This window comes from Salvelinus alpinus, chromosome 14 (assembly GCF_045679555.1).
Source record: "Salvelinus alpinus chromosome 14, SLU_Salpinus.1, whole genome shotgun sequence".
NCBI classification, from domain to species: domain Eukaryota; kingdom Metazoa; phylum Chordata; class Actinopteri; order Salmoniformes; family Salmonidae; genus Salvelinus; species Salvelinus alpinus.
The window spans coordinates 13437414-13460406 of NC_092099.1; the positions used below are offsets into that span (position 1 = coordinate 13437414).

Consider the following 22993-nt stretch of genomic DNA (forward strand, 5'->3'; position numbering starts at 1 on the left):
ACTTTGTCATTATGGGGTATTGGGTGTAGGAAAACATTGATTGTATCCATTTTACAATAAGGCTGTAATGTAACAAAATGTGGAAAAAGGGAAGGGGTCTGAATACTTTCCGATGCACTGTATATATACTGAACAAAAATATAAGTGCAACATGTAAAGTGCTGGTCCTCTGTTTCATGAGCTGAAATAAGATTCCAGAAATGTTCCATACGCACAAATAGCTTGTTTCTCTAAAATATTATGCACAAATATGTTTACATCCCTGTTAGTGAGCATTTCTCCTTTGCCAAGATAATCCATCCACCTGACAGATGTAGCATATCAAGAAGCTGATTAAACAGCATGATCATTACACAGGTGCATCTTGTGCAGGGGACAATAAAAGGCCACTCTAAAATGTGCCATTTTGTCTCACAACCCAATGCCACAGATGTCTGAAGTTTTGAGAGAGCATGCAATTGGCGAGTTCATTTCTCTACCATAAGCTGCCTGCAATGTCGTTTTAGAGAATTTGGCAATGCATCCAACTGGCTTCACAACCGCAGACCACGTGTAATCATGCCAACCCAGGACCTTCACATCCGGCTTCTTCACCTACAGTATCATCTGAGACCAGCCACTCGGACAGCTAATGAAACTGTGGGTTTGCACAACCGAAGAATTTCTGCACAAACTTTCAGCAACCGTCTCAAGGAAGCTCATCTGCTTGCTTGTTGTCCTTACCAGAGTCTTGGCCTGACTGCAGTTCGCCGTCGTAACTGACTTCAGTGGGCAAATGCTCACCTTCGTTGGCCAGTGGCACGCTGAAGAAGTGTGCTCTTCACGGATGAATCCCAGTTTCAACTCTACCGCGCAGATGGCACACAGCATGTATGACGTCGTGTGGGCGAGCGGCTTGTTGACGTCAATGTTGTGAACAGAGTGCCCCATGGTGGGGTTATGGGTTGGGCAGGCATAAGCTACGGACAATAAACACAATTGCATTTTATCGATGGCAATTTGAATGCACAGAGATACCGTGACGAGATCCTGATGCCCATTGTCGTGCCATTCATCTGCCGCCATCATCTCATGTTTCAGCATGATAATGCACGGCCCCATGTCGGAAGGATCTGTACACAATTCCTGGAAGCTGAAAAGGTCCCAGTTCTTCCATGGCCTGCATACTCACCAGACATGTCACCCATTGAGCATGTTTGTGATGCTCTGGATCGATGTGTACGACAGCGTGTTCCAGTTCCCGCCAATATCCAGCAACTTCACACAGCCATTGAAAAGGACTGGGAAAACATCCCACAGGCCACAATCAATAGCCTGATCAATCAATAACCTGATGAATGCGAATGAGATGTTGTGCTGCATGAGGAAAATGGTGGTCACACCAGATACTGAGTGGTTTTCTGATCCACGTCCCTACCTTTTTTTTGCTTTTCCACGTCCCTACCTTTATATATATTCATTAATTTATTTCCTCCTAATACTGTCAAATCTGTGTGTCCCTTCATTGGCCTGGGCTATTGTTTTAATTCAAGACCAGATCGTTTTTATTGATCTCAGTTTGTCAGTGTCAGAGTAGCCAGTCATTTCATTCATTTGTGTGGTATAAAAAAAAGTATTTTACTAATGTCTTCTGCCATGTAAATGAGATGCATTTATAAAAAGCCACCAAAAAAATCCCAATCCTCCTACAAATTTTCCCACATGTCTAGAAATCCTAAAAACGCCTCTGCTCAACAGTAGCCTATATGCCACATCGCAAATGTTACGGCTTTATTAAAAAGGGCTTTATCTTCAACCGTAAATTTACCACGCAACTTTGTGCGCAGATTTGTTTACAGAAAATTAGGGTGTGTCGGGGGGGGGGGGGGGGGCATAAAAATCCAATGCCCTGGGGCCTATGATTTCTTAATCCTGTGGGCCTTTCACATCTGTATGTCAGCTGTGCACACAGCACTGCTGGGTTCTGCTGGCTCGCTCCTCATTTAAATGCATCATTGAAGCCATTAATCCACGTAAATGGATTTTGAAACGACGGCCATTCAAAAAAAACAACAACAACAACATGCAATTTAATACAGTAATCCTTTCAGAGCCGAGACAGAAAAATTCTGCCTTTAAGAAGTAGCCCACGGGCATAAGTCTGAGCTTAATAAATGGGAAAAGAGTGGAAGCACTGCTGAAGTGATATGCAATAAACCTCCCAGAGAGAAAAACACAGGGAAAGACATGCATTAGGGATGACTTACTTCATCTGATCCTGAACCGAAGATAAGCAGGTCAAAGGGGATCGCAGCCACCATGTCTATAAGGAACCAGCCTTTGAAATAGTGAATGGCGATCTTCCCTGGTTGGCTGACCACTTCCTCGTTCAGATTCACGTATGTGGTCCGGAAGTTGATAACGATGTCAACGATGAACATGATGTCCACCATGAAATCAACCACATTCAGGGGATTGCAGGAGTATCCACACTCGCGCCTCATTTGCTCCTCGCGGTCATTGAGTAGGAAAGCAGCAGAGTAGGGTGTCAGGATGGCTGTATAGATGACCAGCAGCAGGATGAGCCAGTCCCACATAGCTTTGAATGGGCTGTAGTGGAGGATGGTGAATCTGTCCATGCGTGGAGTCTGGAGCTTGTATTCTGGAAGGACATCAGCACCCAGTGACAGTACCTGTAGTAGCAGAGAGAAGAGGGGACAGCAATCACCAAGAGCACGAATTTAAACAAATTCGGGCAAAAAGTTTTACTCTGTAGATTTGAGTGTCAAACATTTCTCTAAGTGGCAATATAATAATCTATCCAAGGTAGTTTTTAACTCCATTATCTCAGTAGCTGGCTATTGCCGGAGCAATTGAGGTAATGTACCTGACTCAAGGACTTGACAGCCTCTATGATTCAGCTAACCGGAGAGTAAGTGAGGCACAGTCCAACTCTATTAGGACAAGTCCTCTCCTCTCATTTGAGAGACAGGACGATTGCCACCGTCTTGGGATGTGAATAATATGATTTCCAATATCAAATGTGTTCCACAGGATCACAAGTCTGGGTAACAGTCTTTTTAGCTAACATTCCACTCCTGTCTTTGGCAAATTACAAGGAGTGGATTGTAATTGCTGAACAGAGACGGCAACCAGGCTACAGAATCACTGCCTTACCGTCTAACATTCCGGTAGTAAATTCACGTCTAGATTTTTTGGGGGTAGATCATTTTGAAAATGCAATTTGATTTAATGATAGAATTGAGGGAGGATAATCAGGTTACATATCCTAGCAATATATCTTCTGAAAATAGTACCTTGAACAAAGGTTGTTTACAATTGCAGTGCTCTATTCATAACAATGGTAGAGATACAACAGACAGTGTCCATTGCTGAACAGCTTCTGGGTTAGCTTCTCTCCATGGTTGGACTCTGACTCTGGGGCTTATTATGGCTATCTAAGCAATGTTGTAATCTAATTAAGCAATAATGCCCGGGGGGGTGTGGTATACGGCCAATATACTACGGCTAAGGGCTGTTCTTAAACACGACGCAACGCGGAGTACTTGGACACAGCCCTTAGCTGAGATACATTGGCCATATACCACAACCCCCCGAGGTGCCTTATTGATATTATAAACTGGTTACCAACATAATTAGAGCAGTAAAAATACATATTTTGTCATTTCCGTGGTATACTGTGATGACTGTTTGATAACGCTCTCCGTAGCCGATTTGAGCAAGACCTTTAAACAGGTCAACATTCACAAAGCCGCGGGGCCAGATGGAATACCAGGACGTGTACTCAAAGCATACGCAGACCAACTGGCAAGGGTCTTCACCGACATTTTCAACTTCTCCCTGACTGAGTCTGTAATACCTACATGTTTCAAGCAGACCACCATAGTCCCTGTGCCCAAGGAAGTGAAGGTAACCTGCCTAAATGATTACCGCTCTGTAGAACCTACGTCGGTAGCCACATGAAGTGCTTTGAAAGGCTGGTCATGGCTCACATCAACGGCATCCTCCCGGATACCCTAGACCCACTCCAATTCGCATACCGCCCCAACAGATCCACAGATGACGCAATCTTAAATCGCACTCCACACTGCCCTTTCCCACCTGGACAAAAGGAACACCTATGTGAGAATGCTGTTCATTGACTACAGCTCAGCGTTCAACACCATAGTGCACACGAAGCTCATCAATAAGCTATGGACCCTAGGACTAAACACCTCCCTCTGCAACTGGATCCTGGACATTCTGACGGGCTGCCTCCAGGTGGTAAGGATAGGCAACAACATGTCTGCCTCGTTGATTCTCAACACTGGGGCCCCTCAGGGGTGTGTACTTAGTCCCCTCCTGTACTCCCTGTTCACCCACGACTGCGTGGCCAAACACGACTCCAACACCATCATTAAGTTTGCTGACGACACAACAGTGATAGGCCTGATCACCGACAACGATGAGACAGCCTATAGGGAGGAGGTCAGAGAACTGGCAGTGTGGTGCCAGGACCATAACCTCTCACTCAATGTGAGCAAGACAAAGGAGCTGATCGAGGACCAGAGGAAAAGGTGGTCCGAACAGACCCCCATTAACATCAACGGGGCTGTAGTGGAGCGAGTTTCCACATCACCAAATAACTATCATGCTCCAAACACACCAAGACAGTTGTGAAGAGCGCACAACAAAACATTTTCCCCCTCGGGAGACTGAAACGATTTGGCATGGGTCCCCAGATCCTCAAAAAGTTCTACAGCTGCACTATCGAGAGCATCCTGACCGGTTGCATCACCGCCTGGTATGGCAACTGCTCGGCATCTGACCGTAAGGCGCTACAGAGGGTAGTGCGTACGGCCCAGTACTTCACTGGGGCCTATTTTCCTGCCATCTAGGAAAGCCCATAACATTTTTAGACTCCAGTCACCCAAGTCATAGACTGTTTTCTCTGCTACCGCACGGCAAGCGGTACCGGAGCGCCAAGTCTAGGACCAAAAGGCTCCTTAATAGCTTCTACCCCCAAGCCATAAGACTGCTGAACAATTAATCAAATGGCCACCAGACTATTACATTGACCCCCCCCCCCCCTATTTGTTTTGTACACTGCTGCTACTTGCTGTTCATTATCTATGCATAGTCACTTCACCCCTACCTACATGTACAAATTACCTCTAACCTGTACCCCCGGACACTGACTCGGTACCGGTACCCCACTATTTTTTACTTTAGTTTATTTGGTAAATATTTTCTTAACTCTTCTTGAATTGCACTGTTGGTTAAGGGCTTGTAAGTCAGCATTTCACAGTAAGGTCTACACTTGTTGTATTCGGCGCGTGTGACAAATAAAGTTTGATTTGATTTGATACAGTCTGATATACCATGGCTGTCAGCCAATCAGCATTCAGGGCTCAAACCACCCAGTTTATAATGGCCAGTTAGTATGTGGCTTTCCTCTCTTTCGGATCTTAATGAGCTCTGACAGGCTGAAAAGAGAGACCTTCTATCTGATGATACTGCTGGAGAAATGATGAGGACAGAGGGCTTTGTTTTATGTTGCCTCAGTACATCTACAAGATGAATTATGGAATCTCCCATGCATCTCGACATCTACCGTATCTAATGTGAAAAACCCACCCACCGAATGGCCAATTCAAGGTAGTGCAACCCAGAAAATTCAGAGAGTTCAGTCAGATGATGGCTGTACTTATGAGTGAGAATGGCTTGTCTCTTCTATAGAATGTCATTGTCAGGAGGAGTGCTCTGTTTTCGCCTGTCAAAGAAGGTCTGGTTGTACGGGAAAGCTTGGTGTTCTACCCTACAGCCTGTGCTGAGGTTTGACACTGACGTTAATGAGAGGACAGTCACTATACATCGCTTAGTTGTTGTAGGAACAAGCAGGAGAGATTCTACTGCATACTGTATTACACTGCTGGACTTGTTTTTACACAGAGCAAATGTCACACCGACTATTCATTGATGAGATTGTTTCTCCAATTCATTGCATTAGTACCAATGTCAAACAGTGTGGAAATATATGATTCAAAAGCAGCCATTAGTGCAAACATAATGAATAATATAGGCAGCAATGTGTCTGGCATTCATTTGGTAAATGTCTTATTTTGTGGCTCGTACGCATAATGTAACATGAAAGCTGTACGAAAAAAAGAGTGAAATGTGCTTTCCAGACAGCCAATTGTCTCACCTGTGTGACTTTCTCAGTGACGTTGTGCGTTCTGTCCTTAACCTTGGGTGCTATGATAGTGTTTTCTGACGATGGGGGAGAGTGTGCCTTATTTTCGTTATTCCGCTCCGTGAAGTTGAGCGCAATCAGCGGGATCTTGTTGATGGTGCTGTACTTGTTAATGTTGGATTCAGAGGTGGAGCCAAGCAAACTGGACTTGAGATGATTGAACGGACCTGGAACGTAAAGACAACCCAAAGAAATTGACTGTAGAGAGATGGTAATACAGTATAGCACAGCTTTAGTAAAGGACATTGAGTAGTACCTGGACAGAGGTCAAAACTGTAGCAGTGAGCCAAACATCACACATTTGATGATGGTTGGCGTTGGTGAACAGGGAAACTGATGGGAAGCAGACAGAGCATAGTGACCACTGACCCCCCCCCCCCAGAAAGCAAAATAGCTTTCTTTCATGCAGGTGTTAGGTTGGGTGGGGATGGCAATATTAGCAGTCAGTGGAGGCAGCAGGCTTTCATTCAGGGGGTGTTGATCAATCATCCAAAGACATTTAAAATAGCTGACATGACAAAAACACTCAACTGTCTAAGTCACAACACATTCTCAAGTGCAGCGCTTCGTCGAGGGTAGAATTTCAGGGAGAAATCATCATCACTCGTGGTCAATTGGCTTGATTAGGATACATGCTTCAAACAGTCCAATGCACGACAAGCATGGTTAGGGAACACATCGTTACCTCTGATATAGCGACCATTGTCTAAAAGCAGCATCATAGTGGCGAGAGGAAGAGAGAAGATAGAAATAGTACTGTGGATGCAGATATTGTTGGCATGGATCCGTAATAGTATACTGTAATACACAATTCCTGAGCAAGGAGTACTCACAAGACACAATGATGACAATAGCTCTGTCCCCATTCGAAATCTTGGGACCACAAAGCTTTCGTTAGACATTTCATCGTTTTACTTTACCTTCACTCGCGTGTCGGTCCCTGAACATGCTCTTGGAGTTGCTGAAGCCTTCTATGTCGTGGACGGAGGAGGCTCGCCTCATGCTGCTCCCGCTGATGCTGCCTCTGGAGATGGTGTGTGCCAGGCAGGTGGTGGACTGGTGCGCCTCCGTCTGGTACAGCCTGTCCCACGGGTGCTGCTTGGGAGAGGAGTGGTCCAGGGGTCCGGGTCCATGCACACTGGCCTGGGAGGAGTGGTGGCTGGAGCTGATGAGGGCCCGTGTGTCGTTGGCATCGGTGGGGCTGCAGTTGTCTTCGGTCGGGGGCGACTGGAAGTTGGTCAGAGCCACAGAGTCCTCGTTCTGTTTGGGGGAGGGGGAGTCCACCATGACGGCATCTGGGTCTTCTTGTGGAAGAGACTGTTTGTTGGAGACCAGACTAAAGGCAGCCTGGCGGAATCGGAAGAATCGTCCCTTTCCTAAACAACAGAAAATGTTGGACCTGTTTATTCCTGCTCCAAACAATCAAATTATTAAATGATGAGAAAGTATGATTTTGACTGTATAACATAACATGTAAAAGATCTAAAGCATAAGCAATAGCAACAATTATTTAGTCAATTGAGTCACATTTTCAATGAATGCCAATCTCATTACTGTTCTTTGAGCTGGAAGGTGCACTTTCATTTATCTGATTGTGTGTAATTCTATAATTGGATTACCTTATGTGTTCATGATCAAACAGAGGAAGCAGAAAGCCGGAGAATCAACCTCTAATCCAATGGCATTCAATGGTACGTGACTGAATAACCTTGATCGGCCCTTTACCCATAGTGCATAGCGTGTATACTGCTGTAATGCCTGTCATAGTGTTCTTTCTTATTTGATGATTAATGAATTAAAACTGTTGATAAATGGACACTATGTATTGGCGTACACCGCAGGATATCATAATGTATCATACCACGTTCAAGGCCATAAGTGAAAACACTTAGCGGAAAATTCATCTCCTTCCTTAATTTAACAGAGATGGTATGTCCAGTATCTCATGTGTTCCTCATGTGTGTCCACTGTGCAGTAACGTCTTCAGAGTGACACACAGGCACATATAAACCAGTGAGGGAACTGTAGTTTGGGTTCATTAACAATAGAAGTGGTGAAAGTGAGCCCCAGGCTCACTCATAAATATGAGGCAGCCATCGTTCAGCACCCTCCTTGCATCATGTCACTGCCATCTGTTTCCATTCCCCAACCACATGTACTTATGTTACAACCCTTATACACAATAAAGCCATCACACTCAACAGGGCCCCTGGACAGGCCTCTGAAATAGCCCCTAATGGCAGGAAGTCTGCAATTTAGACCTGTTTTTTTTTAATGGACATAGGAATACATGCCTCAGCATCTCTACTTTAGGTGTCTTTGATTTACAATCATATGAGATGCCAGAGGAAAGTAGAGGGCTGCATATTTCAGGTGAACTCCAAGTTACAGTAGTATAGAGTTAGAGTTGCAAAACTCTGGTAGCTTTTCCAAAATTCTCAGGTCTTCAGGAAATCCCAGATGGAAGATTCCCGGAATCAGAAGGAAATTCGGAAACTCCAACCAGGATATTGGGGAAAAAATGTGCGAAAGTTACCAGAATTTGGCAAGCCTACGTACAGTTTTTTGGTAGTAGCCTACTGGATTTATTACTGCTTTTCTCCTCTCACTTATTTCATCTGTATATAAATGACATCAATCTGTAAACCCAGCATCACCAGACATGGCCTCCTTCACCAGCTGACACATGCTTTGTTTTCATTCCCCTGCAATGGCTTGGTATGAATGCAGGTAGAAGCTGTTGATTTATGAATGGTAGGGCAGAGCGCACTTGATCCTCACTGAGCCTTCTGAATTAATAATGGCTGTTTTAGTGTTTTACTCCTGCTTATGTCAAAATGTACTTATGTAGAACACAGTTCCTGTGTGTTTTGTAGAAATGTCAAAGGAACAGAATATAGAAGCAATACAGAAGCAAGAAGAGAGGGAATTCAATTTAGAATATGCTTTTTCGTTTCATCCCCACTACTGTAGAGTATTTCCATTGGGAAGAAAGAGAGAGCATGTGGAGGTCTTTCTCTTTTATACCGTTAAGCCTTCTAGGCGTCATTTACTCTAAACACATTCATTTTCCATTCCATACAGCAGCTATTAATTCGTCGCAATAACTCAGTATGAAATTAGAATGAAATGGTTCAGAGAGGCAGAAAAGCTATTGGTTGCACCCAGTGAATTTAGCTGACAATGAAGTTCTGAATTCAAATAATGTATTTATGTGAATCTATACCACCGTCATTTCCCTATAAATAGCATAGAGGAAAGATTCATTTTCATACGGTCCAATGCATCTCTTTTCTCTGTAATTTTGTACTTCTTTTTGCTGAGAAGGGGGTTCTGTGTGCAGACTGTGAAGAAGGGATTATTCTTTCCTTTGCTCATACTATTGTGCTAGTTGCTATGATACCTGGAGACAGTATGCACGGGTTCATAATTAGTCCCCCATTGCCCCCAAAATCACTTTGCAAGGAAAGCATATTTGTATGAGGCCAATAACAGCAAGCCGATGCCTGTGGTGAGGAAGCTGCTGATCGATCACACAACATGCTTTTCCTTCTTTCTGTGGCGTTTGTTCCCCTCAGTAAAGACCTTTAGTATGAAAATCAAGCAATCAGCTCTGATCAGTGGTGTTACGAACACACACACACACACACACACACACACACACACACACACACACACACACACACACACACACACACACACACACACACACACACAGATGACACACACAACACGCACACGACACACACAGAGGACACGTGCACCCCCCACCGCCTTGGGTGCAGTGCAGTGTTCAGGATTCCTACTGAACCGTGCGGATGGCTCTGCCTTGCTCAGTGAGGAGATGCTCGGCACCTCCAAAATCAGGAGCAAGCAGAGATGTCTTGTTGACATTTACACCCTCTGACACACAGCAGTGGAGGAGATGGTAAAGAGACACAGCCCCCAGTTCAAATACCACTGCTTTGTTCCCTATCTAAAAATAAGCACAGACGAAGCAAAATAAAGAGATGGCAAAATTCCACAATGACAGAGGCCAAATAAATTGTGAAATAAAAATCTATTTAGTTTACTTGTGAAGAGAAACACAATCTAGTGTGCTGTCTACCAGATGATAAAGTAACTGTCCAGTAAACATCACTTTTAAAAGTTCATATTCTGCTAACTCATACCCAAATAATGGAAATGCCTCGTCCTATATTCATACTCGCGGCCAAAGCATAAATTGGTGAAAAAAACACTTAAAAACCCCACCTCAAAATTGTCAAATAAATCTGGAAACACTGGACATTTACTTTAAGCTACATTTATTCCAGGAACCTGGGTTGAATTTCTACAACTTGCCTAATTATCCTCTTGCAGATGTAGATGAGGATGAGCATGAATAATTGCAATTAGTAGTATCCATATGTGTAATTGCCCTTCTATAGAAGAGGAGTGCATCTTTGGGAACTGGAAGGAAGGCACTTCTATTAGTGGACAGCAAAGTCAGTTCGGACTTCCTATGTGATGAGCTCCCCCTGATCTAGCTGCGGTCTTACATCATTACACGGGCCTTGTCCTAAATGGCACCCTATTCCCTATACAGTGCACTACTTTCGACCAGGGTCAAAAGTAGTGCATTGTATAGGAAATATGGTTCCGTTTTGGGTGAAACATGACATTTCATTACAAACAAAAAGGTACTACTGCATATCCACATTGCCAGTAGACATACACAGGGCAGGAATCCGGATACTCACTGGAATCAGCTCTTTCCAGGGATGAGTGATTCAGCTTCTCTGTCGAGTTGCTGCTTCCCTCCTCAAGGACGTAATCAAAGTTTAGAATGAACAACATCACTACGCCTTCCTCGTTCTTCACCGGGATTATGTGAGTGTAGCACTGGAAGTCCGTCCCTGTAAGAAATAATAAACCTGTCATGTCTAAAAGCTAATGCTCCTCATCTTCTCCTTCTCCACAGTTGAGCTCCACTACAGTATAACTTCTAATCCATTCTAAGATGGATGCCTGCTACTCTACCTGAGAATGCTCCAATTTAATAATAATATAGTGCTGAGCGGAGAGGAAAATCGTGTCCTGCAAAAAAGAATTTAGACCCCTAGATGGCAATACTTAGAGAGATGATTATTATTCCAATTGTTATTTTTCCTCCAGCAATATTGATATCGTAATGCCATGTTGCTAGCACCTCTCTTAGTGCTAAGTGTTCATCATGAATTCCCTAGCTTTATGATAGTAAGGCAGTTTGCTGATTCGACATGGACACAGACTGGTCAAGAGGACACCTTATAAGTAGCGTGCTTTATCCTGGATACAGCACACAGCCCAGAGCTTCACATGGCACATACAACGTGCCCAAATGGCACCCTAGACCCTTTATAGTGCACTACTTTTGACTAGGATTCATTGGGCTCTGGTCAAAAGCAGTGCACTACTGTATACAGCGAAAAGGGTATAATTTACAATGGAACAGAGTCAACTCCCAGGGTTTCTACTGGGTCATACCAGACCCACTACCGCTGAGCTGCCTCCTCAAGAGGAGTAAAAATATCAAGATCTTGGCTGCGTCCCCCGGTCAGAAGTAGCGCACTAGGGAATAGGCCGCCATTTCAGACCAAGTCCCTTTCTTGTGCCCATAAAATGGCAATATCTGGAATGCACTGACTGGATTATAGAAGGATCAGTACCTTGGGTTGAATTTCTCCAGGCAGAATGGAGCAAGAAAAACCACCGACCCCCCACCCAGTGAATAGGTGTTCTACGGAAGCATTTAGGCTACAACATAGTATATGCAAAACATTGAATGCAATTGGAAGGCACTTCTAAGCTTAATAATCTCATCACCAAATCAGTATTATGTTAGGTAATAGTATTACTAAATATGTTGTACTTGAATTATCACGCAAACCCCTAAAAACTATTAGAATATCCACACCAGAACTTAATAGGGTCAAGAGAGTTTTAACAGATTGCAAATGATTTCAGCACTGCTGGAGACACTACATCAAAACAACAGCAATCTGCCAGCCTGAATGCTTGTCATGCTATAGCTGAGCCATGCTGTAATAATATAGGAAGAAAAAGTTGACAACGCCATCAGCACCTTTTTAAGTGAGATTGACTGTTCTCTTCCAGTTACCTCAACTCGGCTGAATTCTGTGTCAATTAGTTAAAACACATATGCGAAATCTGCACGACTACCTAATTACCAACAAAAATGATGATACAGGAAAAAATGGGTTTTGGTTCCTTAGGGTCCTCCAATCTATTTAGAGCCGGTGCAATATGTTAGGCCAGCTTCCCTGAGGCCTCGGTAGGGCATCAATGTCAGGAAAATTGTGTTGCTCGCTTATTTCAAAGGATACCAAACAAGCTTCTCAGAAAGCGTCGTAAACAGAAATACATACTGAAATGCTAGGGGTCCTTCCATATAAACAAGTAGAAACTATATCAGTTGAATAGGAGGCACTCCTTCAAAATGAAAGGAGGACCAAGGCACTCTTGATATAAATTAATTAAAATGCCTTTATTTGTATGGCATGTTCAATGGAAACAAAGATTTAAAAACGCTGACGTGTTTCGGCTGCATGGCCTTCGTCAGGTAGTACAAAGATATGATAACGCAATGTCCTCTTTTTGAACAGCTTTTTCTAAATCAACCCTGATTTGAAGAGGGAGTGGTTGCAGAATTCATTGGACAACACCTAGTAAGCAATACTATACACATTAAAAAGTGAAATACTGTAGATACTGTATGTTATCAAAATGCAAATCAAGGTTAGACCCATCAGAACCCCTAGACACCTTGAATATGACTGGGAAAGGTGGTAAGAATAGGAGAGCCGTCTATTTTATAGTACACTAGATCACAGCAAACATGGACCACCGCAGTCCTTATCGTAAACAAAATAATTTCATAAGCGCACATTGTCGTCAGCAAATGGAGGGCCAGGAGGTTGAGGGTGGTCTCCTGTTGCCTATACACGGTTTACAAATTAATATAGCCTTGGTACTGATGATGCCGATTTATCTGGTGGCTAAATCTGTCATTAGATCAACTGATGATTTTCCAGCCCTAATCTCTTAGCGCAGCCTCCATAACCCTACATCTCCATAACCCTATATCTCCATAACCCTATATCTCCCACTGCATTATAATGCCATCATCATTATCATTGAATTGTAAAAAGCAGGTTCAGACTAATACAGAGTCATGCAGAGTAGAAGCATCAATGCCAGAGAGAAATAAATCCTTTCATCAGTGGGACTCCATTTCTCCCAGAGTCTCACTGCCCTCATAAAACAAGCCACACATCTGCTGCCCTTCTAGGAAGAACACCCGATGTGCAATAATAAGCAATACGCAAAGAAGATCAAAAGATGCCCATCCGTCCCTATGCAAATGTGTCTCTCACCGTCTACCAGCCGGGCTAGCAGAGGACACATTACCATTGTTCACAGTAATCTCCTCAGAGCTGGATCTCACATCCACACTGCCAGTCACATTCATCAGCAGTAGGCTGTCTGTCTGATTAAACATAACAATCCTCTGTTGGACTGCATTTACATGTCAGACTTTAATAGGTGCCCCCATGGAATGGCCGTTCTTCGCAACAATATTTTATGTCCAAAACTGTGAAAAACATTTACATTTCTATTGGATTTGTATTTTGTACATTTAGCAGACACTCTTATCCAGAGCGACTTAAAGTCAGTGCATTCAACTTACAGTAGCTCGGTAAGACAACCACGTAACCACAATTATTATAATTGTGGTGAACTGGTAATAAGGGAAGCGCCTTCATCTGGTATGGGTTATAATGTCCGTTGTATGAAACTCCTCACTCATCTCCTCCGGTATCAATACTGCTCATTGTCATTGCTCATTAATCATTCATCGATTTTAGTTAACTGCATTTAGGTTTCCCCACAATTACATGACGGAAATTACCCCTATTCATCTCCTTAGACATCTATCTCAGCAATAAATGATTCAGTGTATACACGGATCTTGTATCTGTTAGTTGGCATACATGAATGTTTCACACTGCGTCACGTTTTAGATCTGTGGAAACTAGCTACTGTGTGAGGAGGGTAAAGAAAATGCTGCAAGAAAGAGGAGACCCAGAATGATTCTGTGGCAGCATGTTTGGGAATTGATTCAACTTACCAGATGGGAAAACAATACCCCACCAAAAGGCTGAGCTATTTGGGTGCCTCCTCATCCTGTCTCCTGCTGAAAGTCACCTACTCAGGTGTATAATAGCCAACATCCTCTTTTTTTTTACCTCCACCGGGGTGATGAATGGCAGAATCCGAATCATCATGTTAGATACTTCTGATGACATATCCGGCCTAGTCATGTGACCTCAAGATTATTCTATCCCAATACAAGATGGTTTAACGTTATAATATAATGTTAACATACACAGAAATGCACACATACATGCTTACTCTACAAATAAGTTACAAGCAAATAGAACTTGGAGTAAAACAGGCCAATCATTTCCTAGTCCTGGTTTCATGTGGCCAGGAGACTATTCACACCTTTCATTGTCATTAGGAAGGATTGTTATGGCAGACAGACTCTGGTGTGTTGATTGAATAGAGAAGTCCCCAGTTCATTCCCTCTGCCAGTACACGGATCACATCAGACCACGTGCATGATTGTGGAAAGCTGCCAGGATAAACAGTGTTGCGTACACTATGTGCACCTCTCAGGTTGGTGGTAAATCACACTGAGAAGCACTGGGAAATGTGCAATAAGAGCATTTAGTGGTGCATTTGACCTATGGTTTAAGACGTGTTATTCAGTGCTATACATATCCTAAACAATTGCGTTATTAGTTGCGTACCGGGTTGTATTCACTAGGCACCAAATGGCAAACAACGGACTGAAACAAGGAGGGACTAACTGAACTTGTCCAATACGAAATATAGTGTGCACTAATGAATACGACCCAGTTACCACCTCCTCCCTGTGTGAGTTGTAGATCATTTGCAGGCAGGTTGGGATAATTGAAAGTGGCAAGTTCAGCAGAATACAAAGGTCTAATAGCGTACATTAGTGTCTCTCCTAGTGATTGGATGTCTATCATTAATTTCAGTCGGTGGGTTCAAGTTTCCCTTCAAGTGTCAATCTAGCAGCCCCTTCAGCCCCTACGGAGCTGCCTCAGCCCCCAAGCATGATCACTGTCTTCAGACTGGCAGAAGGTCAAATGAGATTTCCAGCGCTTTTACCTTGGTCCCATTGAATGTCAGATTCCAGGCCACAGAGAAATGCAGATCATACTGATATTGTGGCCTTTAAGGATAATACACCTGTCATGGAAAAAAGCTTTTATCAAGCTGACTAGGAATGCATAAGCTCAGCGGGCAAAGCAATTGTGTGATTCCTAAGATGCACAGATATGAGGTTTAGGAAAATAATGTTGTAACTGAAAGATTTGATAGTCTTAGAATTTCAAATTTTTCCAAAAGTCTGCAGAGACATAACTGATAAGGGAAATTGATTCTTAATTAACTATATATTCAATGTGTTGACAATAGTAAGTGAAGTCTAAATTGTTACAGATCAGATATATCTGAATTCGTGTTACTTTGCATACTATACACATGATGACCGTACATCACCTTGGCATTGCAAACTATAATGTTCCTTTCAATGCTTTTCAAGTATGGATAAAAAATAGATATCATTCCTTACCAATGACTGCACAAGGTGCCAGTCATCTAGAAGTATTGGGCCTGTATGAATACATAGATACAGTGCTGTATTGATATCAGTTCCCATTTCAAGATGATGGAAATTTCATTAGATTCTATTTCCACCATCAATAACTGAAAAGATGGCTGCACATCGAGCCAATATTGATTGCTGAAGGTCTACAGCTGTGTGATCTCTTCGTCTTGGAATACTTCTCTGTACAGAAGCATTCTGACGAGCAAGAGAAGTCTAAAAGTACTTCTATAAGGGTGGGGCTAGGACAGTTAGTTATGAGTAGTACTTCCCACCTCTTTTTTTAAACATAGGACCTTCAGCACTCACCCACACTATTTAGGATCTTTATGGGCACGTCACATTAATGAGAAAAAAAAATGATATAGGCACACGTTGTTGTTATTTTGTTCAGCAGACGCGTCTTAAGGTTAAATGCTAGTGCAACGAGGGGAGAAACATTCCCATGTTAAAAACATATCTTCCTTTTTTTTTGGTTCGCTATGAATCCCAACATTTAGAGAGAAAAACAGCAGTTCCAGATGGAGCAGGCTGTACATGAGTCATGACACTCTCCGCGGTTATCGTGCTAATACAATGTGACATGGTTGTTGCAGGGCTGTGTTGCGGAGGCCATACACAACCGCACCGGGGCATAGCCAATCAAGAGGGGAATATGTAAGGGGAGGGAAGGCATACTAACCCTTTGTTTGGAGTCTGTTGGCCATGTGGCCATATCTCGCCTCCGTTAAGACTGCCCTAAGCTAGTCATCATGGCCTACTTTCATCTTTAATCAGTGTCCTCTAAGTCATCAAGATGAACACCAATTTCAAGTGCATCTTACTGTATGCGTTTTGCTAGCTAGCCAGCTAGCTGATATTTGTCATCCAATGGGCTGAAATAGCTAATTGCTGGCAAAAGCTAATTGGAAGTAAAACAGATGGTTTGGTGGCCGTTGGATTGGATTCAAGAGTGTCCCCCATGAAATGGAGATATGAACTCATATGTGGATATGTAGGGCGACTGGCCAAGGCGTGTGTTCGTGATGTTCAATACTCCATCTGCCTCCTACTGTACTCAGTGTTAATTAGCTTTTTGTCAGATGATAATTACAGAGAGCCTGTCTAGAACAGCATTTATATCAGGCCCATTTTATCGAAGACTTCTGCAAAATCAACTAATCCAATTCAAACCTGATATGTTTTAATTTAATCCGATCTTTATTCTGATAGGATGGCTTCTTTCTAATAAACGTCTGACCTTGGCAAACACTAAATGTGTTTTGCAACATATTGGGAGTAACCAAAGAGGCTAAGATCAATAAAAAATGCATGCACCTCTTTTTGAGCGCAGCCATCCAGGTCTCCCGAAGCAGCCAACTGTGAGTGCCCTGTGTCCCCCCCTGTCGCCCTCACCCTCCCCCATCACCCTGCAGCGGGGGGGAAGACGGCTCTCCAGCTCCTCAAAGGGGAGTCACCTTTGAAACCCTGCACCCACGCATACTTCAGCAGCATGGCTAGCTATGCTGGGACTTATGTATTTAACTTCAGCTTTCTGCTCAGTGTCAGCTTCCCTTTGTACTCACTCATTCAGTTCCAAGGTACTATTACACCTCTCGGAATAGGATCGTTTTACAAAACCCAGCAAAGGAAGATATTTATCTCATTGATTATGAATCTTCTTTGAGAGGGAAGACGTTGTGATTTCGGATTTCTCTCCTCTCACAACTATTTACTGTTCAACACCGAGATGAACGATAATGTGGCTGTGGCGACGGTTTTGGATGTGTATCTCACTGTGGTCTTGATTGTCCTTTTCGAAGCATACGCATGAACAGCTTCACTTTTCAGCTTTTTGCTGAAGAGCTAGAGATGTGTTGCTGATGATGTCGTCACCGGGCATTTCAAGACCCCCCCCCACAGTGGGAACATGACACAGTATGAAAACCAAATTAGAGATGCTTATATTAAGCATGACTATTCCCATCTGCAGTTTTATACTAACATGTCTGCATGACTATGATTCATTTGATAGTATCGCGCTCCTGTAGACCGTGAGTGAGCAAGCAAGAGGGAGCACCTGAGGTCTAACACCATCGAGTTGTGAGTCATGATTTAATATTGGCCAGACACACTTCCTCTATTTCCTCTGCCGTGACACTATCGCCTATTCGTCCTTATGCTCAACTATTTCTCTATGTTGTCAACACTGGTTCAGCCCTATTGTGTCTAATGTCATTCCACTCTGTGAAATGTGATAGGCTTTACCTAAATGCTTTAGCAAAATGGGGTCGACAAACAACTCGCGTCGATAGGCCCATTGCTCTCAAGGATGTCATGAATCTTGCATTTGTGTTCCCATCTACGGGAGCCTGTGGATTGTGCCGTTCCATAGCCCTGTAATGCATTTACGCGGTAAGCTGCTCACTCCCAGTCACCGCAGTGTCATCCTTGACATCTTTATTCATGAGCTCTGCGCCTCACTCTAGACTCCTCTGAGGAGTATTAAGAGTCCTGTCTCGAGGCCCAGGAGGGAGGGCGGGAGAGCGAGTGTAATGATTAAGTTTGAATGTGTCGTATGGCTTTTACTCTGCTCCCATTCCTTATTAACCATGATTGACACATTGAGTTTATACAGAACTACACGGAGACTAAAGTGACTTTAAAACCCTGCTCTTCATAGAGGTACTCCTCACCAATGGCTCCCTAGGGTACTTTGTGTTATTGTCGTTCTCCAGGATTCTAAAACAATCTATTCGACTTACTCGAGGAGCATCTGGCTCTGATTCCCACGTGATTAGCAGAAATATGTCTAGGCTGATGACTGCTGCTGCTGGAAGAAAAAAAATTGAACTATTTGGATTTTCCGGTGAATCTACTGTCATTTTTCACTAAGTAAGTTTTTCACTATGTAAGTTGGGTTAAACGTTCTTTATTGCCGTGAGCCGGGGGAACAAAAAAATACGACCTGCCTTCCTGTCATCATATACTATCCCTTGAAAAGAGGAGCGACACTGCAATGACTTTGAGGGGTGAATTATACTGACCAAAAAGCGCACTGCCTGACAATGGCAGGAGGTGGAATTACATTTTTAGATGTATGTCATTGAGCAGCAACTTCCTTTTAATTCACTGCGACTTCACAGTACTGCTGCCTGCACTGAACACGGTTCATATCATGTCTAGAGTCAAGCTAAAAAAGCACTAAACCCATGTGGAGATAGTGGCCCAAGAAAATGGAACCCAAAGAGGACTGAAGGTCCTCACGAGAACAGTCAAACAAGGATAGACGAGATAATAACCACATCTTCTTTTTGGATTACATCTAGAGGAGTCAAGGACCTTGAACATATGCTGGAATAACAATGCCTCATAGACATAATGCACAGTACAGTTAGAATGAAACCTGGTGTCACCCCTCACAGGGATGAAGCTCAATACATTAACTCATATGTCCTTTTCTTGCTCAGTTCATGTGCTCAGGAAAAGCCATAGAATTAGGAATTAGAACAGGATCTCTATGGGGAAAAACTCAGAACCCGACAGTTAAATCTAATTGAGAGGAAAACAGAAAAGCCCACCTTTTGAAGCGGGTGCGGCATCCCAAATGGCACCCTATTCCCATAAGGCTCTGGTCCAAAGTAGTGCAGTATGTAGGGAATAGGGTACTATTTGGGATTCAGCCCTGGTTCCAGTCTGATGATGGTACATTGATTACTGGATGAATTGTTTTGTTCAGACTCTCATAGATTTCTCTATAAGGGTTGTGACTGGGCATGGCCCATCTCGCCACTGTTGAGAGATTTGACAGGATGGCATGCAAATACTGCAGTCATTCATTGATTTATTGTCATTGTGAAACAAGACTACATTGATTCGCTGTTAGCTATTTGTATCGTCATTACAATCGTCTGGAACAGCCTTGGAGGAAGGCAGGTGAGTCGCAGCATATTGTGCTCTAGACCAGAGTGAACTGAGACAGCACTTTCCTTTCCTCTGTCAGTCACAGACAACACATTACTCCCTACTGTGCCATGGCAGCTGACCAAGCCCCATTGACCTTGTCAGAGTCAAGATCCACTCTCTCTGCTGCATGTGTCTTAGTGACAACTAGGACCAAGAGAAGGTACAAACTACCATATTGCCACTGACAGTCTCTACTATACATACAATTGGAAATTGATAATATGCTGGTTCATGCTCCTAGATGCTGTATATCACATAATACCTCTCCAATGCCAAGGTCTTCAATAAATTGGAATGTTCAGCCTTCTGGCATTGTCTGCCAAGCCACTGATTACACCTCCATTATGCAACGGCAATTTAAAAAAAAATCAGGCCAGATATCATTGTCAAAGGTTATCTTGCTTCCTCGCTTAGAATATAATAACATTTACTGAAACTCTCACATCATACCTCATCAAAACAATGATATCCATAATGGTTTAAGACCTAAATTGTTATTGTTGGTAGTTAAATAGAATATTTTCCATAAGTAGCATTGTTCAGTAAATGTTAAGGAAGATCCACATTCTACATAGACAGGAAATATGGATATTGATAGTCCTTTCCTATACATGTTAATTGCCTATAAATGTTGTTTGCTCCATCCACATGAATAGCGACATTTATTGCACAGGTCAATGGAGACACTTTCTTAATTGAAGGAAAAGCTCTCATTACTTCTCATTGTCAAGTGCACTGTCAAAACTGTATAACCTCATCTCTACTGTGTTCACCGATTCTCTCAAGTAGGATATCAGCACATATAATCAAAACAAGCCTGCATCTCAAATGGCACCATATTCCCTTTATAGTGCACTAGAACCCAAAGGGCTCTAGTCAAAAGTAGTGCACTATTAAGATAATAGAGTGCCATTTGGGACTCGCATTGAGGTGGATGTCTTGCGGTGGGACTGTAGCTTATGATTTCTCAGAGACAGCACATCACACCTAGTATATAAGGCCACCTCTCTGTTGCTGGCCCGGTTGACTGACTCACCATCTTTGCGATGATATGTGATTTCCACCTTGCGCTCCTCTGAGCCCATCAGAGCCTGGTCCACCTGGCTGATGGCATGTGTGTCAGTGTGCTCGCCGTGGAGGAATTCACAGGTGCACGGCTTCTGCATGACATCCGGTCTGGAGTAGCCAGTCATCTCACAGAAGCCATCGTTACAGTAGATGATTGCACAGTTCTGCACCCGGGCATTGGCTATGACAAATTTCCTATCTGCAAGAAAAAGGAAACAAAAAAACACAATGCTATCAAACCAATTTGTTTGTAGTGTCTAGATTTGAGGTTTATGAACATTTTAAGAGTATTTGTAAATTGAAGACAGTCCAGTATTTGATATCATTAATACAAATGTGGTATAATTTGAAATAACTGTCGAGAAGTTGTCAAATAGCACTTGATTTCTGAAAACATCTATTGACTTAGACTAGAGCATAACAGAATACATTCTTGACACTGCTTGATGTGTTCCTCTAACGTATTCTTTAAATGAACAAACCCATTCTTAATTGGAGAAATATGAACGTTAATTCATACGATCCAACAGCTTTTAAAACCTAACTTTATGCCCACTCTATACCCACTTTTACAAACAGACTAATAAAACACACGCGCCACAACGCCAAGAACAACTCTTTAGATTAGCACGAGGATACCAGGGATGTTATACTTACTCTGTCCCTCGAATTTCCGTATTATTATCCCAAGAAATGTATTTTGTGGCGCAACATGACCTCTTCGTACAGGCATGATTATTCCGTGCTCTTGTGTAAAGGCGCTTTCGCAATGAGACCCTGAAGTTACCGTTGTTGCCTCTTGCCGATATTTCCTTTGTCACAAATCATTCTCGGCGCACTCACCTTGCACTTTAAATGACCTTTCCCAAATTCACTAGAACACACTTCAGCCAGCATGCATACCAGAGCATTTTAATGACTCCTTGCCGATACGTACGGAATCGGGGAGGATTTCTGCTTTGGTCAGATATAGTTTGTAAACCATTTCTAGTTGAAGATGGATGCGATGTTGACGTTCTCTGTGGCGATGTGGTGGACAAGAATAGAGGACAGGGGCTGATATGCCAGGGGGAGTGACGTTACCCCCCTAAGGGTTTAGTGCACAGCGCTGCCACCTCGGGTAAGGTTAATTTGCAGTGCTGAGAAACTACAGTCAAACAATCTCGACCTGTACATACAGTATGTCTGTTCAGTGCGTAGGTAATATGTGCGCTATGAGTTACATATTTTGTCCTTGCTATCTGTGATCCTTGGGACGTCGTCCCTGCCAATTTTGAAGTTGAAATGTAAAATGGTTAAGGTTAGGATTAGGGTTCGGTTAGGGTTAGGGTAAGAGTAGGGTTTAGGGTAAGAACGTCCTAAAGACCCCTGATAGCGCTAACCTTGGCATCTTTGAACCACGTGGTTTTTATTTACGTAGACTATATATGTTATATCATCCATGGACAGTATAGGCTATATATTCATGAAAATGGCTTTGCTCGGTGAGTTCATAAGTACAAAAATAATGAAGCCACAACATGCAAGCGTTCTGTAACAGCTCGTGAGAAGCCTATGCTGTTATAGCACGCGATGACTTGTCCATGGTGCTGAAGTTTCAGACGCTACATTTCCTTATATAAAATACTATCTCACACTGTTTTGGGCGTTTTTTTGATTTGCATTGTTATGTCTTATTGTGTAGCAAAACAATTCAAATGTACTCAATGAGTGTTATATTTGAACTCATGAAATCCCTAAATGACCAATCGGGAGCTCTGCTAATCTCTGTGTAAACAAATGCAAATGTGTGCAGAATGAAAACCCCTTCTTACTGTCCTCCATAGCGCACCACCCATCTTCTCCAATAAAACAACATATTCAATAGATGGCATGTGTACTGCACTGTACCCTTCTTTTTGTATGCCTCCTTTCATTATAAGCGTTTACTTGTGGTGTGTAAAATCTTGCATCATATTTTGTCTTCCAGCGTTCTTTTTAGAGGGCTATTTTAATCTCATTCTGGC

The 22993-nt window shown here is 42.9% G+C and overlaps 1 protein-coding gene across 4 annotated transcripts in view; it reads right to left on the minus strand.

The window, feature by feature from the left end:
* Positions 1–22036, minus strand: part of LOC139538449 (voltage-gated inwardly rectifying potassium channel KCNH7-like) — a 48081-nt gene extending 26045 nt beyond the window's left edge. For 2 of the 4 annotated variants that reach the window (XM_071340511.1, XM_071340509.1), the window contains exons 1-7: positions 21645–22035; positions 20956–21186; positions 10975–11130; positions 7153–7608; positions 6918–6938; positions 6185–6399; positions 2247–2672 (exon numbers count right to left, since the gene is read on the minus strand). In XM_071340511.1, coding sequence (XP_071196612.1) covers positions 2247–2672; positions 6185–6399; positions 6918–6938; positions 7153–7608; positions 10975–11130; positions 20956–21186; positions 21645–21720 — 1581 coding nt within the window. In that variant the 5' untranslated portion in view covers positions 21721–22035. Of the gene's footprint in view, positions 1–2246; positions 2673–6184; positions 6400–6917; positions 6939–7152; positions 7609–10974; positions 11131–20955; positions 21187–21644 lie in introns of all 4 variants that reach the window. The other 2 variants (XM_071340512.1, XM_071340510.1) reach the window with 2 other exon arrangements.
* Positions 22037–22993: the final 957 nt, after the last annotated feature.